The sequence below is a fragment of the Musca vetustissima genome, unplaced genomic scaffold, assembly GCF_032173495.1.
Source record: "Musca vetustissima isolate MV318-11 ecotype Yass unplaced genomic scaffold, APGP_CSIRO_Mvet_v1 utg7876, whole genome shotgun sequence".
In the NCBI taxonomy this organism is placed as follows: Eukaryota; Metazoa; Arthropoda; class Insecta; order Diptera; family Muscidae; genus Musca; species Musca vetustissima.
The window spans coordinates 118,133-137,286 of NW_026877735.1; the positions used below are offsets into that span (position 1 = coordinate 118,133).

Here is a 19,154-nt window from a genome sequence, read left to right on the forward strand (position 1 = left end):
GACGCGATTAGTTTTTGTCGGGAGTTTCGCGAGTCGTGTCCACCACCTCGTAGTGAAGCAAAAAGTGTTTAATTCCAAGTGTTTTTACTTAATTTTTCCAATCATCATTGAAAATATAATTATTTGCCAATAAAAAAAGTTGTGTTAAATAAAATTGGGGCATGTGTTTTTCTGTTTTGTCCGTTTGTGTTCTTTGTTTTGGTTAGTGGTCTGTCATTTTGTGATTTCGTTTGTTTACATTTTTCGTGTCATCCTTGATCGGTCGCCTGTTCAATCGTTATCGTCGCAGTCGCCGCCATCTTCTTCGTTTGATCTCTTCGTTTAAACTCTCCCGAGAGTAAGGAAAGGGAACATGAGCTTTCTTTGAAGGTAAGAATTTTATGTAAAGGCTCTGTTAATAAGTCTGTTTATTCTCAAGTCTAATGTCAAAAATGTCGAATTTGTTTAATGGAACCAATTCACAATAATGCATTTTGACAGCAAACTTGAGTGGATTTTTTAAAGATATTTTTCAGGGCTTTATAGGAGGCGTGGATTTTTTAAAGATATTTTTCAGGGCTCTATAGGAGGCGTGGATTTTTTAAAGATATTTTTCAGGGCTCTATAGGAGGCGTGGATTTTTTAAAGATATTTTTCAGGGCTCTATAGGAGGCGTGGATTTTTTAAAGATATTTTTCAGGGCTCTATAGGAGGCGTGGATTTTTTAAAGATATTTTTCAGGGCTCTATAGGAGGCGTGGATTTGTTTATAGATATTTTTCAGGGCTCTATAGGAGGCGTGGATTTGTTTATAGATATTTTTCAGGGCTCTATAGGAGGCGTGGATTTTTTAAAAATATTTTTCAGGGCTCTATAGGAGGCGTGGATTTTTTAAAGATATTTTTCAGGGCTCTATAGGAGGCGTGGATTTTTTAAAGATATTTTTCAGGGCTCTATAGGAGGCGTGGATTTTTATAAAGATATTTTTCAGGGCTCTATAGGAGGCGTGGATTTTTTAAACAAATTTTTCAGGGCTCTATAGGAGGCGTGGATTTTTTAAAGATATTTTTCAGGGCTCTATAGGAGGCGTGGATTTTTTAAAGATATTTTTCAGGGATCTATGCTCTATGAGCATTTTTATAAGAATATTTTTTTACGTGTCAAATAATCTACCGATTTTTATACCCTTCACCACACTGTGGTACAGGGTATTATGTCTTTGTGCATATGTTTGTAACAGGCAAAAGGAAACGAGATAGACCCATAGTTCCGTTTGAGAATATGCATAGAATCACTTTCTGAGTCGACTTATGAATGTCCGTCCGTGAGTCTGTCCGTCTGTTGGTGTTAAATTGTACAGGTCTCATTTATAATCCGATTTGGATGAAATTTGACACAGCTCATTTGTTTGGCCCAAGGACGAGCCCTATTGAAATTGAGAAAAAACGGTTCAGATTTTGATATAGCTCCCATATATATATTTTCGTCCGATTTAATGTAAATGGTGCACCAAAGTCCCTATATATCTTTCGATTTGCACGATTTCGTCCGATCCCATATAAATGGTGCATCAAAGTCCCTACATATCTTTCGATTTGCGTCAAATTTGGTATAACGTACTGAATTGAGCCTAGAGTGATGTCTGGCAAGTTTCGAGAAAATCGGTCCAGGTTTTGATATAGCTCCCATATATAGTTTCGTCCGATTTCATGTAAATGGTGCAACAATGTCCCTATATATCCTCCGATTTGCAAGAAATTTGCCATAACGTACTGAATTGAGCCTAGAGTGATGTCTGCCAAGTTTCGAGAAAATCGGTTCAGATTTAGATATAGCTCCCATATATAGTTTCGTCCGATTTAATGGAAATGGAGCAACAATGTCCCTATACATCCTCCGATTTGCACGAAATTTGCCATAACGTACTTAATTGCCAAGTTTCGAGAAAATCGGTCCAGATTTAGATATAGCTCCCTTTTATTATAGATTGATTTTAAGTAATTGACGCACCAAGGAACCAATCGGCTGATAGGAACAAAACGTACTGAAATTAGTATAACCTAACCTGTGACAAGTTTCGTTGAAATCGCTTCATATTTGGATATAGCTACCATATATATTTTCGAGCGATTTTTTTTAAATATATTTTCAAGGACCAAATAATCTATGGATTTTTTAAAGAATATTTATTTCAAGAGCCAATTATCTATTGATTTTTTAAAGAATATATTTTTAAAGAATGTCCAAGCGGAGTGGATTTTTAAGGGAATATTTTTTTCAAGGGTCTCCAAGAGTCTGGGGATTTTTTAAGCATATTTTTCAAGGGACAAATAACCACATATTAAACGGATTTTTCAAAGAAAACATTTTTAAGGGTTTCCAGGAGGCATGGATTTTTTAAATAATATTTTTTTTAAAAAAAATGTTTTAAGGTACATTTCACCCTAGGTCCCCACCCATCCATAAAGAAATAATTCACCTTTTTTTTGAAATGGTAAGAAATTCAAATATTTTATTTTCTTATTTATTTTTTTTTCTGTTATTTTTTGTAATTACAAATTTCTTCCTCATCATCATCTTAAGTAAATTAATTACAATAAAAATTAAATTAATTGTTGTTATGATGTTGTTGTTGTTCTTGTTGCAGTTGTTGTTTCTTTGGTTGCTTTGTTGTTTGGTTAGTTTTGTTTATTTTTTTTTTATTTTAGGTTCATGGGAAATTAAGCGTAGTTTTCAAAACTAAAGAATTCATTCTAACCTATAAATATGCTAACAATAAATTAAATACTCGATAAAGCAATAAATAATTGAAAATCAATTTGTAATAATTTCGCTAAATAATTGACTAGAAAACCATATACATAATAACTATTAGTGTTGTTGTTGCTTTCGTTAGTTATTTTAGTTTTTTTCATTTTTTTAAATTATTGTATATATGTAAATATACATATGTACTTAAAAATATTTTTTTCTTAAATCGAATGAGAATTATTGTTGTAGGTTGTTGTTGTGGTGTAAGAGTTTGAGTTTGTATGTGTGTGTGTTACAGTGGTCATGGTTTTTGGGGTTTGTTTTGTTGTTGCCGTTGTTTTTTGTTACATACAATGCAATAATAATTAATAATGATAATAATAATAATTATTTAATGTATAATATTAATGATCATCTTTGGTATTTTTTGTTGTTGTTGTTGTTCTGGTTTTTGTTTTTGTTGTTGTCTTATGAAAATGCGAGTGTGCGATTTTTTTTATTTTTGTAGTTTCATTCCCTGGTTAATGCACAGTGGTTAAAGGAATGTGAATGGGGGTTTTTTTGATACGAGACAAGCTGAAGGGGTTCTCTGTAGACGAGCAATTTTGCTAAAGGAATGGAAGGGGTATTCTATAGGGGAAATGTAAGAGGTCTCTTTGATCATGAGGAAAAGTAATTATATATAGACAAACATAAGGATTTATGAAGGAGGACGTTAAAAAATTTATACTCTTCAAATACTATCTTGATGGACGATTTTTTTTTTTAAATTATTAAAGAAGGACCAGCCCACAGAAGGATATTTTAAAGGAAAAATAATATGTTTAAAGGACTTCTTCAAAGAAGAATTTTTATTCAAAAATTATTTTTAAAGACTTTTTAATAGAGGTAAAGTTATTTTTTAAAGGATTACACCCTACAAATAGTTTTTACTTTTTGGCGTGGGGGAACTTTTTTCAATTTTTAAAAATTACTTCTTAAAAATTTCTCCGAACATCGGTTTTAAAAATATTATTTTCTAAGCACTACCTCAATGAATGATTTTTATACCCTTCACCACAGGGTATTATGTCATTGTGTAGGCAAAAGAGTCTTCAAAAGGCGTGAATTTTTTAAGGAATATTTTCGAGGGTCTACAAAAGGCGTGGATTTTTTTAAGGAATATTTTAGAGGGTCTACAAAAGGCGTGGATTTTTTTAAGGAATATTTTAGAGGGTCTACAAAAGGCGTGGATTTTTTAAAGAATATTTTAGAGGGTCTACAAAAGACGTGGATTTTTTAAAGAATATTTTAGATGGTCTACAAAAGGCGTGAATTTTTTAAAGAATATTTTAGAGGCAACTGTCAAAAGGAAAAGACATAGACACATGGTTCCTTTTGAGAATATGCATATAATCACTTTCTGAGTCGATTTATGTATGTCCGTCCGTCTGTAGATGTTAAATTGTAAACAAAGTACAGGTCGCATTTATGATCCGATTGGGATGAAATTTGGCACAAGTCACTTATTTTGGCCCTATTGAAATTGAAGAAAATGGGTTCAGATTTAGATATAACCCATATATATTGAAATTGAAGAAAATCTGTGGGGGTAATTTTGCATAACGATTTATGTGTTCCAAGTTTCGTGAAAATCGGTTCAGATTTAGATATAGTTCCTATATATAGTTTCGTCCGTCCGACTGTAGATGTTAAATTGTAAACAAAGTACAGGTCGCATTTATGATCCGATTGGGATGAAATTTGGCACAAGTCACTTATTTGGCCCAAGGACAAACCCTATTGAAATTGAAGAAAATCGGTTCAGATTTATATATAGCTCCCATATATAGTTTCGTCCGATTTAAGGTAAATGGGACACCAAAATCCCTATATATCTATCGATTTGCACGAAATTTGGTATAACGTACTAAATTAGGTCCGGGATGATGTATGCCAAGTTTCGTGAAAATCGGTTCAGATTTAGATATAGCTCCCATATATAGTTTTTTTCCGATTTAACGCAAATGGGGCACCATAGTTCCCATATATCTTTCGATATGCACGAAATTTGGTATAGCGATATGCTAGAAAGACGTGTGTTAAATTTGGTATAGCGCTCCCATATATACTAAATTAAGCTATATATCTATTAATTTGCACGAAATTTGGCATAACGAACTGAATTAGGTCCAGAATGATGTGTGCCAAGTTTCGTGAAAATCGGTCAAGATTTAGATATAGCTCCCATATATATTTTCCTCCAACTAAGAGTAAATAGGGCTCCAAAGTCCTTATATATCTTTCGATTTGCACGAAATTTGGCATAACGTACTGAATTAGGTCCAGAATGACGTGTGCTAAGTTTCGTGGAAATCGGTTCAAATTTAGATATAGCTCCCATATATGGTTTTGTCCGATTTTATATATATGCTGCACTAAAGTCCCTATATATCTTTCGATATGCACGAAATTTGGCATAGGGTACTGAATTAGTGTGTTAAGTTTCGAGAAAATCGGTTCAGATTTAGATATACATCCTATATATAGTTTTGTCCGATTTTATGTATATGCGATGTATATGTATATGCGATGCGATCGATTTGCACGAAATTTTGCATAGTGTAATGAATAGAGTCTACAATGACGTTTTTCAATTTTCGTGAAAATCGGTTCAGATTTAGATATAGCTCCCATATATATTTTCCTCTGACTTAAGGTAAATGGGGCTCCTAAGTCCCTGTATATCTTTCGATTTGCACAAAATTTGGCATAGGGTACTGAATTAGTTTCAGAATGACGTGTGCTAAGTTTCGTGGAAATCGGTTTATATTTATATATAGCTCCCATATATTTTCCTCCGATTTAAGGTAAATGGGGCTCCAAAGTCCCTATATATCTTTTGATTTGCACGAAATGTGGCATAACGTACTGAATTAGGTCCAGAATGACGTGTGCTAAGTTTCGTGGAAATCGGTTAAAATTTAGATATACCTCCCATATATATTTTCGTCCGATTTAATGTGAATTGTGCACTAAAGTTTGGCCGACCGGCACATAATTTTGTACAATGTACTGATGTTACTGTAGCCTTTCATTTATCAAGTTTTCTTGAAATTAGTTCAGATTTACATATAGCTCCTATATATACTTTCGTCCGAACGTGTGTAAACTTTGCTTTAAATATATTTATAAAATTTAGAATAGGTTGCAGAATGGCATATGTTGGAATTAATTAATGCCTATTGTAGACCCTTGAAAAAATATTCTTTAAAAAATCCACGCTTATTGTAGACCCTTGAAAATTATTATTTAAAAAATACACGCCTATTTTAGACCCTTGAAAAATATTCTTTAAAAAAATCCACTCCTCTTGTAGACCCTTGAAAATATTCTTTAAAATCTCCATCAGGCCAAAGGAAAATTAAAAAAGTACTACTTTAAGGAACTTGTTTTATGAAACCACTGTGCACTCTCATTGGTAATTTTATGACAAAGGCGAGGCGCAAGAATAAATGAAAATTATGTATAATTATTTTTCTAAAATATGATTTCCCAAAAAAAAGATTTTTTCCATTTTGTGGCTATAATTTTGCGAGTATTTTTTTGTTTGTTCATAAGAAAATGACGAATAAAATGATTATTATGTTTGCTCTCTGTTTTTCCTCTCTCAATCACTATCACTCTCCCACTCTCTCTCTATCGTGCTTCTTCTTTACTCTCTCAATAATTCCCATAATTTCTCTCCACATTGAGTGCATTTGACATTTGGTGTGTGCTTCTCTTCCAACTACATATGACTATTTTACGAGTGACACGACCACCTTCGTCTTCACCTTCGTGTTCATTCGTATTTTTCAAAAAAGCGTTTCTTTAAATCCGGCGGATAGGTTACATAAATATAATGTTCATTGTGCCCAACTTCATTTTGGATTATTTCGTGTGTCGACGAGGAACCCCTTAACGATTGCTGTGAACCGCTGACATAGCGCTGACGCGGTTCCAGGGGCCGCGGTATGGTGTTGTAGTGCTTGACACCTCCACCCCCTCCTCCGGAGCTACTACCTAAATGTGTTGCTGGTAATGTATTATCACAGTCTAACTGCGCCTGCGAATGATGACTGAGACTTGAGAGGGCTCCCGATGAGCCCGTGTTTGGTCCACGTGTTGATGCCAGGGTGTTATGGCTGCTGACCACTGTTGTGGCTATGGGTCGGCTACTTATATAGTCGCGTCGGTCTAAAATGTCCTGTTGGTAGGCCAGATTCTGGCTCGGCGCATGACGCAACGGTGTCTGTGCGCCAACGCCCGCTACGCCGATCCCCGCTGGCTGTCCGGTAGCCATCGTAATCGTAGGTGTACCCGGCCGACGCTGATCGCCGATGTAGCGTCTGGGGCTGTGACGATAGTCGTATTGCACTGGTTCGGGGTATAAATCGTGATGTCCGACCTCGGCCTGGGCCTGGTGGTAGTAGTACTGATTGGGGTGGTGGTGGTGGCTGCTGCTGCTGTTGGTGGTGGTCTGATGCTCGACGCTGCTGGCGCTCATACCATGCTGGTGATGGATCCCGGTAGTAGGGTACTCTTGAAAATGATAATGATCGGGCATTTGGGATGCCGATGGATGCTGGTGCGGCTGCTGATGCTGCGGCTGTTGGTGGGGGTGGCTGGCGGGTATATACATATGCTGGCGATGCTGTGGATGCAACAGATGAGCCGATGATGCCATCCCTGGCGGCAGATGCTGCTGCTGATGAGGATGCAGCAGATGCTCCTGCTGCGTATGGTGGTAGAGATGATTGGCGGCTGTTGTATTGGCATTGATTGTCGTCTCTTCGGAGCTGTAACAAAAAACTTGGGTTTTATCCAAAAATTTCTTTAATCGTAAGACTTAAGACTTGTGAGAATTTCAATTGGTTCTGCCAACGCAGGCTCTAAATCAACTTACTCAAATAGTATCCAAATGATGTAGTAACAAAAACAAATGCCGGAGGATAAAACGAAAATGAGGATTACAATTAAACCCCAAGGAAAGGCACGTGGCTCCAGCGGACCATCCTCCCAATAGCGATCGCAGGTTAGATACCAGCAGACGGCTTTGTTCATTTCCTCTGGAAGGAGAAAGAGAAGAAATTAAAACACCTAATAATACAAGCCCCCTTATATGCCTTGTAACATATAGTCTCGAAAAAATCCAACCCCTTTGGGGACCCTCGACAAAATATTCCTTAAAAAATCAGCAGATTATTTGGGCCTCGCCCACGCCTCTTGGAGACCCTTGAAAAAATATTCTTTAAAAAATCCACGCCTCTTGGAGACCCTTGAAAAAATATTCTTTAAAAAATCCACGCCTCTTGGAGACCCTTGAAAAAATATTCTTTAAAAAATCCACGCCTCTTGGAGACCCTTGAAAAAATATTCTTTAAAAAATCCACGCCTCTTGGAGACCCTTGAAAAAATATTCTTTAAAAAATCCACGCCTCTTGGAGACCCTTGAAAAAATATTCTTTAAAAAATCCACGCCTCTTGGAGACCCTTGAAAAAATATTCTTTAAAAAATCCACGCCTCTTGGAGACCCTTGAAAAAATATTCTTTAAAAAATCCACGCCTCTTGGAGACCCTTGAAAAAATATTCTTTAAAAAATCCACGCCTCTTGGAGACCCTTGAAAAAATATTCTTTAAAAAATCCACGCCTCTTGGAGACCCTTGAAAAAATATTCTTTAAAAAATCCACGCCTCTTGTAGACCCTTGAAAAAATATTCTTTAAAAAATCCACGCCTCTTGGAGACCCTTGAAAAAATATTCTTTAAAAAATCCACGCCTCTTGGAGACCCTTGAAAAAATATTCTTTAAAAAATCCACGCCTCTTGGAGACCCTTGAAAAAATATTCTTTAAAAAATCCACGCCTCTTGGAGACCCTTGAAAAAATATTCTTTAAAAAATCCACGCCTCTTGGAGACCCTTGAAAAAATATTCTTTAAAAAATCCACGCCTCTTGGAGACCCTTGAAAAATGTTCTTTAAAAAATCCGTAGATTATTTGGGCCTTGAAGAAATATTCTTTAAAAAATCCACGCCTTTTGGAGACCCTTGAAAAATGTTCTTTAAAAAATCCGTAGATTATTTGGGCCTTGAAGAAATATTCTTTAAAAAATCCACGCCTCTTGGAGACCCTTTAAAAAATATTCTTTAAAAAAGCCACACCTCTTTGAGACCCTTTAAAAAATATTCTTTAAAAAAGCCACACCTCTTGGAGACCTTTGAAAAAATATTCTTTAAAAAATCCACGCCTCTTGGAGACCCTTGAAAAAATATTCTTTAAAAAATCCACGCCTCTTGGAGACCCTTGAAAAAATATTCTTTGAAAAATCTACGCCTCATATAGACCCTTTAAAAAATATTCTTTGAAAAATCTACGCCTCATATAGACCCTTAAAAAATATCCTTTAAAAAATCCACGCCTCTTGGAGACCCTTGAAAAAATATTCTTTAAAAAATCCACGCCTCTGATAAGCCTTGAAAAAATATTCTTTAAAAAATTCACGCCTCTGATAAGCCTTGAAAAAATATTCTTTAAAAAACCACGCCCCTGATAAGCCTTGAAAAAATATTCTGTAAAAAACCCAAGCCTCTTGCAGGCCCTTGAAAAAATATTCTTTAAAAAATCCACGCGTCTTGGAGACCCTTGAAAAATATTCTTTTAAAAATCCACGCTTCTTAGAGACCCTTGACAAATATTCTTTAAAAAATCCACGCCTCTTGGAGACCCTTGAAAAATGTTCTTTAAAAAATCCGTAGATTATTTGGGCCTTGAAAAAATATTCTTTAAAAAATCCGTAGATTATTTGGGCCTTGAAGAAATATTCTTTAAAAAATCCACGCCTCTTGGAGACCCTTTAAAAAATATTCTTTAAAAAGCCACACCTCTTGGAGACCTTTGAAAAAATATTCTTTAAAAAATCCACGCCTCTTGGAGACCCTTGAAAAAATATTCTTTAAAAAAGCCACACCTCTGGTAGGCCCTGAAAAATATTCTTTAAAAAAGCCACACCTCTTGGAGACCTTTGAAAAAATATTCTTTAAAAAATCCACGCCTCTTGGAGACCCTTTAAAATTTTTCTTTAAGAAATCCACGCCTTTTGGAGACCCTTTAAAATATTCTTTAAAAAATCCACGCCTCTTGAAGACCCTTTAAAATTTTTTTTAAAAAAATCCACGCCTCTTGGAGACCCTTTAAAAAAATTATTTAAAAGATCCACTCCAGTTCATCCTTTATAGAGTTTCTTGTATCTCCTCCTTTTCTTCTCCCTCAACTTACCTTCCATATCCTTAAATTGCTGATCGGTCATGGATAGAATAAGGCCGCCGATGCAGCTTCGTACTAAATATTCACATTTCGCCTGCAGTTGATTCAGTTCTTCCGGTTTACAATTGGCCCGTATTTTTTGCATATTCGTCAATTGGCCATTCGCCGTTGTTGTGGCCCGACTGCTGTCACCCTCCTCATCGGAGGAGTTCAACTTCACACTGTCATTCTCCTTGGAGGGATTAGCCGCATATGAAGAAGAATCTGCATTCGCTTTGGCTCCATTCGATGTCGTTGAGGAAGATGACGATGAGGAGGTGGCTGAGGCGGAACCCGATGAGGCTGACGATGCAGTACTACTTGACGTCGTTGTGCTAGCACTGCTTGAGGCAGGTATACTACCACTATTACCTCCACCACCTGATGAATAGGATTTTTGTGATCTGGTCGATCCCGATGCTGATGATGTTGTACTGCCACCACCACCACTACTGCTGCCATAGAGGTGAGGTGCGGCCGATGATGATGTTAAGCTCTCTGCTGTGGGTGTTTGTGTGTGTGGCATATATTTTGTACGTGAGGCACCATTGTTGTTGTTATTGTTGTGGTTGTTGCTACTATATATATAGTTCTCATTAGAGGTTTCTAAAATAAAAGAGGGAGGAGAGGTTCGGAATTTTTGTTTTTTTTTTAAATATTTAATTATCGATATGCCTACCAGTCTGTTGACATTTAGTTTGGCCAATTTTATCCTGACATAATTGACGATTTTGTACTTTGGCTGTTCGAGATGCACCAATAGAGGAAGTTCTGAAAATCGATATAAATTTTATTATTTTCATGACCGTGCGAACAGCTTCTTGTATATATTTACCTGATGGGTAATAAACTTAAATATGCTACATTCGCCTTAGCCAGTGCGGAATTTTGACCAAATGAATCGCCCCAAACCTCAATTTCTGTCACAATATTCTGATCGCCAATTTTCAGCGATGATGATTCCTCCGTTTGAAATACTTCACAACGCATGATATCGCAATAGTCTGCTAAGCATACAGCGTCTTCAGCCTGGGTAAAAAATGAAAACAATTTAAAAATCCGATTTCCGACTAACCACCCTCCCACCTACCTCATTTATAATTGCTTTATGTCTTGTCTCAAAATGTAAATCCAAAAATTTCTCCTGATAGAAACTTTTGCCACACAGCCGGCATGTCCACTGTGTGGGCCGATCACGTTTTTTGGCATCTTGTCGGGGTGCAAAAATGTCACGAAATGGATGCAGCGGACATTCGAGAGGAAGTCTCACCTGCCAGGAGGAAAAGTACATCATTAGAATTTAATGGAAAAATTGAAAATTTACTCTCACCTGATATTTATCTAATATCGGTGTCCATTTTGAACGCACGATTTTTCGTACCAGACGACTGTTATCTTTCGAACACAAACGTTTGATGACATGTGTGTGGGGCCATGGTATTAGGAGGAAAAAGTAAATTAGAAAAATCTGAAAATAGATATAAGAAAAAAAATATTAGGAAATTAAAAAAAAATATTTTTAAAGAATATTTTTTCAAAGTCCAAATAATATACGAATTTTTAATGAACATTTTCCAAGGGTTTTCAGGAGGCGGATTTTTAAAGAAAAAATTTCAAGGGTCTACAAGAGGCGTGGATTTTTTAAAGAATATTTTTTCAAGGGTCTACAAGAGGCGTGGATTTTTTAAAGAATATTTTTTCAAGGGTCTACAAGAGGCGTGGATTTTTTAAAGAATATTTTTTCAAGGGTCTACAAGAGGCGTGGATTTTTTAAAGAATATTTTTTCAAGGGTCTACAAGAGGCGTGGATTTTTAAAGAATGTTTTTTCAAGGGTCCACAAGAGGCGTGGATTTTTTAAAGAATATTTTTTCAAGGGACACTGATCTCCCCGTGGTGCCACCTAGGGTAGCTATTTTCATCACCCGATGAAATAGTGAGCTAATATGTGCCGCGAGTTCACCCATAAGAGCTATAAAAAATGGGTTAAGGCGTCGGGTTAGTTGCCCACATTCGGGAAACCGAACCTACTATGAAAAAGGAAAGAAAAAGAGAACCAAACCTACCTAATGTTGACGACCGCCGCAAACGTATAAAGGGCCACGATCTGCGAATATGTACTTGGAATGTGCGCACGTTGTACAGAACAGGCGCAGTGTTCGCCTTGGCGGATGAACAAGAAGTACAAAGCCGATATTATTGCTTTACAGGAAATGCGATGGAAAGGGACAGGCGTAAGTAAATCAGACGATTACGCCATGAAACGAGACATAAATTTGGCTGCGGATTTATGGCCAACAGGAGAATAAACGACCACGTCTCCAGATTCACTCCAGTAGATGAGCGAATTGCTATAGTACAGTCTTATTTGCGCCCATGCTCCGATAGAAGATGGAGATCAACAGACAAAATACATTTTTACGAGCGCCTAGAAACAGCATATGATCGCTGCCCTGGCCATGACATTAAAATTCTGCTAGAAGATTTTAATGAAAAAATCGGAACGGAAAATATCTTTGGCCCCACCGTCGGAAAATTCAGCCTTCATGAAGATACATCAGACAACCACATGAGGTTGATTGACTTCGCTGCAGCAAAAAAACATGGTAGATAGCAGCACCAGATTCAAGCATCACGATTTACACAAGGGCACCTGGATTTCTCCTGATCAAGCAACGAAAAATCAAATCGATCATGTTGAGATAGATGGAAGGCATTCATCCAGTGTTTTAGACGTCCGATCGATCCGAGGAGCGAATATCGATTCGGACCATTACCTTGTGGCAGCCAAGGTACGCACCCGTGTTAATGTAGCAGCAAAGGTGCGATCTAACACAACACAGAAACTCGACGTCTTACGCACCTGTTTGACGAAAGTACTTCTTGTCCCGATAATAGGAGGGAGAGAAACGTATTTTCAGAAAAAAAGAAGAAAGAACAAGAAAAACGTAAGCGTGAGCAAATAGAGATGTATAGGAGTCAGAATGAAGTCCGAAAATTCTACCAACGGGTAAAACACCAAACCGAAGGCTTTGGTGCAGGCACATTCTCCTGTAGAGGTGAGGAAAGAAACCTAGTGACAGAGGATCTGGAAGGAGCATTTTGAAAAACTTCTGGTATCAAATAGTAGCGGTGACGAGGATACCCCAGTACCAATAATAGATGACGGTATAGAGTGTATACCACCTAGCCAAGATGAATTCAGAATAGCAATCAATCGGCTGAAGAATAATAAAGCATCAGGTACCAATGGGCTACAAGCCGAACTATTCAAGACTGGTGGTCAGATGCTGGTCAGGATCATGTACCAGCTGATAAGAACAATTTGCCGAATAATTGGCATCAGCTTCCTGTGTCCCGTGCACAAAAAAGGAGACAAGCCGATATGTGCCAACTTCTTCTTCTCCCCATCGCATATAAAGTGCTATCCAGTGTGCTGTGTGAACGATTGAAGGCAATGGTCAATGACATTATTGGACCATTCCAATGCGGCTGCAGACCTGGCAAAACCACCATTGACCAGATTTTCACTCTGCGCCAAATCCTGGAAAAGACCTACGGAAAACACATTCCACCGATTCGTCGACTATAAAGCCGCATTCGACAGCTCTATCCGTTCCATGTCTACGTTCGGCATTCCTGCAAAAGGTCAGCAGGTCAGCAGTTAAAGTCGGAAAGGGCCTATCAGAGCCCTTCAATACCGAACGAGGATTCAGACAAGGTAACACAGTTTGTCGCGTGATCTTTTTACGCAAAGGTGAACAGAAATGGCACTCTGTACACCAAACAACAGATGTTACTCACCTACGCCGATGACATCGACATAATGGGTCGAACACTGAGAGCGTTAACAGCCACCTTTGAACAAGTTGAGAAGCAGTCTGCCAAAGTAGGTCTGGCAGTAAACGGCGAGAAGACCAAGCTGATGATATCAACGCGCAAGACGTCCAGCAGACTCGGACCAACTGTGGAACTTGAGAACTACAGCTTAGAGGTAGTTAAGGATTTTATATATCTTGATACCGCCATAAATAAAACGAATGACATCAGTTTTGAAATTCTGAAAAGGATAGTGTTGGACAACAGTCAACAGTCCCCCTCCAGCCCGACCAAACTCACAATTTACCAGACGCTGATTCTACCCGTGCTGTTATATGGATCTGAAGCATGGGTACTTGCGCAAGCAGATGAGACAGCTCTTGGAGTGTTTGCAAGAAAAATGCTGCGAAAGATCTACGGGTCGGTCTGCATCGACGGTGAATATCAGCGTCGAATAAACCACAAGCTTTACTATTTATGCGCGGACATGGACATAGTCAGACGTATTGAGCTGCAGCGACTACAATGGCTAGGCCATGTTGAGCGAATGTTTGAGAGCCTACTGATGGTTCACGCAGAAGGGGAATTGGAGGAGATGCGCACAAGATCGACGCGCTTGGAAATCTTTTTATGCTCGGCTTATAGAACAACCGTCAGCTAAGTAAGTAAGTATCGTAGGCGTGAATTTTTTAAATAATATTTTTTCAGGGGTCTACTGATGCCTGGATTTTTTTAAGAACATTTTTTCAGGTGTCTACAGGAGGCGTGGATTTTTTTAAGAATATTTTTTCAGGGGTCTACAAGAGGCGTGGTTTTTTTAAAGAAAAAATTTTCAGGGGTCTACAAGTGGCGTGGATTTTTTAAAAGAATATTTTTAAGGATTATCAGAGGCCTGGAAGTTTTAAAGAATATTTGTTCAAGGGCCTGAATATTTGAAGTGTTATCAAAGGCGTTTATTTACTCGTTGCTATTGTTGAAAAATATTGTTTTAAAAATCCAAAAATTGGGGTTTGATTTAACCTTTAAAGATTAAATCATTCTTTATTTTACCTTTAAAAAAGGTCAAAGTTGTCACATGCTTGTCCATCTGTTAATATCAAAATGTTGACATTTGTTTTAAAAAACAAGTCTTATCAGGCTCTAATATCCACCACTCCTTGAAACAATTCATACAACAACAATACTAATATCATAGCAGGACCAACGAAACACTTTAACGCCATTACCATTTAATTGATAAAAAAACGGCAAACGGAAATGTTTGCCAACAAAATGGTGGCTGGGCACCATTTAAACGAACCGTTTTCGCCACAGAATGGAAAGTGAAAAATGCCGGAAATGTCAACAAAACTAAACTAATCGCAACCTTTACTTAATTGACACGAAACAAAAACGACAACCACATCTACAACACTTTCACTACAATTGGCATTTCTTTTACGCCCTATTTCCAGTCCTTCCGTTTTTTAGCCGAACTTGTTAGGTATTTTTTGCTTCTGGTGCTAAACGTTAAATGCACCAATGAACGAACCTTTGCCAGACGACATTAGATGGGGCTGTGACACATTTATGCAAATTTCGTTAATATGTAAAAGGATAGATGGATGGCTGTGTCCTGCGGAAGCACAGAAAACAAAAAACACAAAACAAAATGTTAAGAAATGCCAAAAATTATATACCAAAGTAAAGACAAGGAAAAAGAGGTATTACAACACACAGGCACACACGGCAGGACAGGTCTATAGAAATGTGTGTCAAATACCAATTAGAAGACACGCCAACTGGCTGCCAAGCCAAACACACAAAATATATGTGAAAGGATTGTGCCATACAAACTCACTTTTTATTTGTAGAGGTTTTGTTTTCATATATGTCCTTTTTTCAGTAAGGACATGAACATTCATAATAATAAGGAGAAATGATTACAAAATGGACTGTGGATTCAAAGGATAAAAAATAAAAAAAAAGTCCTAGACTCTTGGAAGGGTCGCCTTGTGGTAGACCCTTGAAAAAATATTCTTTAAAAAATCCACGCCTTTTAGAGAACCCTGAAAAAATATTCTTTAAAAAATCCACGCCTTTTATAGAACCCTGAAAAATATTCTTTAAAAAATCCACGCCTTTTAGAGAACCCTGAAAAAATATTCTTTAAAAAATCCACGCCCTGAAAAATTATTCTTTAACAAATCCACGCCTCTTGTGGACCCATTGAAAAAAATATTCTTTAACAAATCCACGCCTCTTGTGGACCCATTGAAAAAAATATTCTTTAACAAATCCACGCCTCTTGTGGACCCACGCCTTTTTGAAAAAAATATTCTTTAACAAATCCACGCCTCTTGTGGACCCATTGAAAAAAATATTCTTTAACAAATCCACGCCTCTTGTGGACCCATTGAAAAAAATATTCTTTAACAAATCCACGCCTCTTGTGGACCCATTGAAAAAAATATTCTTTAACAAATCCACGCCTCTCGTGGACCCTTTGAAAAAAATATTCTTTAACAAATCCACGCCTCTTGTGGACCCTTTGAAAAAAATATTCTTTAAAAATCCACGCCACTTGTGGATCCTTGAAAAAAATATACTTTAAAAAATTCACGCCTCTGGTGGACCCTAGAAAAAATTGTTTAAAAAAAATCCTTAGCTCTTTTGGTATTTAAAAAATGTTTTTGGGAAATTATCCTTTGTAACCACTGTTTGTTTGATGTTGATGATTGCAATAGGCCAATTTCAGTTGTGGCCACAATGGCTATCGTTGTCCTTTTTGGTGGTGATGGTGGTTGGCCGATTGCTTCTGCAATAGCGGATAACCGACATGCATGTGGCCAACACATATGGATGGTCGTTCGGTCGGTTGGTTGGCCTTAAAACGCGCAAAAGGCAATTTCCGTTTAGTATAACCATCAAATACCGCTACATACCACATAGAGACACAAACACACACATACACCACAATAATAATCATAATAAAACGGCAACGTTGACGTATAACGAACGACGTCGACGGCCATTAGCACATGCACTGTTATTTTTAGGTCATTTCGGTGAGAAAACAAACAGACCCCAACAGGCACACAATGCCGCATGAACAGTTATTTATGTACTACACTCACTCTCCACACAGCCACTCACACACACGCACACACAAACAAAGCTCCACTCAAAACAAACTTTTTTCCCCTTTTGGCGAAAGAAGAGAATCCTGTTAGAGGCGAACACAAAAAGTAGACATTCAGCAGTCAGTCAGTCAGTGGTGGCAAGGCGAAAATGAAGACAAAAAAGGAGTACAACAAAATGAGAGCAGACATACACACACGCACGCATATTTCTCATTCCAAAAAATCGATAACATAGTTTGACAGGACTTTTTTTTGAGGAGGAAAACCCGAAAGAACGGGTGGACGGACGAACAGCGATGATGATGATGATAAAGAAGAAGAGAAAAAGCAGTAACATTTATATATAGATTTATGAAAACTGAAAAAAAATGAAATGAAAATGTTCACAAATTCGTTTCGTTTCGTTTCCTTTTTTTTTTTTGTTTTTTTGATAGCTGGCCTGTCATCAACATTTATATAATCCACGTTTTTTGGCCATTAACTCACCTCTAAATTAACAATTTTGGAACCCATACATAATACGTTGATCTTTGCACGCACAAAAATGTATCCTAGAAGAATTTTTTTTCTTTGGTATTTGTTGTCGATTAAATATTTAAATGTATTCCCGTTTTCGTTTCACCACTTGACTTGAATTTTCTTCCGGAAAAAATAGGAAAGGATTTCGTTTTGTGTTTTTCATTCGTTATTTCACTATAAGAATTTTTCTAAATTTTCTTTTTTATTTATTTCGTTTAATTTTCACATCACTTTATTATTTTTTTTCCTTGTATTGCTTTTGTTTTAAACTATATTTTATTTTGTTGTAATAATAATAAAAAAGTAACTAAAGATGAATTGTTGAACACTTATGAAATATAATTAATATATATATGTACATGTACGTCTACACCTGTGAAAATGTCTTAACTGTCTAAGAAAATTTCTTGTTCGGTTGTGCTTTCTATTCCTGCTGCTACTGGTTTTCTTTTTTTTTTTTGTCTATGACAGAGTCGTCCTTTCACATTAAGTTGACAGTAATAATGGAGAATAATAGGGTGAGAGAGAGCAAGCATGCATATTTGTGATAACAGAATTATTTCACGCACTCTCTTGCTCTCCACACAAACATAACACTACTATTACTATTTTATTGAAATATTTTTAAATAACTAATATTTGATTTAATTATTAGTTAATTTTTCCATTTATTTCTATTAATTGAATTATTTTTTATTATAAATTAATCATTATTATATATTTTCTATTAAAACAAATAAACTTGCTGTTTATTTACATATGACCGTTAGCGCTCTCTTCTGCATGTCATTAGTGTTATTTGCCACAATAGTCTGAAGGGTTACCACTGTGTTTGGTGTGTGTTATTGTGATTGTTATGAAGGGGAATGTTATTATTGTGAATTATAACTCAATGTTCTTACAAAATGATGGGAGAAATATAAAAAATGAATTATTTTAATTAAATTGCTCTGTTTTCTTTTAATAAATATAAATTTATATTAATTGTTAGGAGTTAGAAGTGTATTTCTATAAAAAAAGAAGTCCAAAAAATTAAAATAATAGGGAGTCATTAAAATATTCTCTATATTTTAATGTCATATATACTAGTTACATGGAGACTCTTTATAGACGAGCTTATAACACAATAAGTAGATACTCCATTTAGCGCAGCTGACTATTCGATTAACTGTCAAAGTGCATAGTTTCTACTTGAATTCGACGTTCAAAATAAAAAGGCCTACGATGAGCACTGGAGTCTTTACAGATCATAAAGTATATTCACCCTTATGGCGGAAATTGGAGAGATTACATCCATGGTGCTGTCCTAATGGGCACTTCTGTTGGAAAATGCGTAGGACTTTAAAAATACCGAGCTCTGGGGAAGTATGTAAAGGCTATACAAAGATCGGGAGGAAGTATTTATAGACTAACTCTGGAGGGAGTCTTTACAGACGATCTCTAAAAGGAGTATTTATAGGTTAGCACAGAAGACAGTCTTTATAGACGAACTGTGGAGGTAAATTATGTAGACGGGCTCTGGAGGTAAACTTTATGGACGAGCTCTGTATGGAGTCTTTATAGACAATATAAAGTTTATTCACCAAGGTACGGAAATTCAAAAGTACATCCACTTCGTAATCCTAAAGTTTAGTCATTTC

General features: G+C 36.7%; 1 protein-coding gene across 1 annotated transcript; it reads right to left on the minus strand.

Annotated features, from left to right (window-relative positions):
- Positions 1 to 6,535: 6,535 nt before the first annotated feature.
- Positions 6,536 to 17,524, minus strand: LOC133322416 (uncharacterized). The gene is made up of 9 exons (XM_061531412.1): positions 17,482 to 17,524; positions 11,387 to 11,524; positions 11,147 to 11,326; positions 10,892 to 11,085; positions 10,736 to 10,827; positions 10,030 to 10,662; positions 7,657 to 7,819; positions 7,381 to 7,549; positions 6,536 to 7,185 (listed from the first exon to the last, which is right to left on the minus strand). The coding sequence occupies exons 1-9, from the start codon at positions 17,506 to 17,508 to the stop codon at positions 6,553 to 6,555; spliced, it is 2,229 nt and encodes a 742-aa protein (XP_061387396.1). The 5' UTR covers positions 17,509 to 17,524; the 3' UTR covers positions 6,536 to 6,552.
- Positions 17,525 to 19,154: the final 1,630 nt, after the last annotated feature.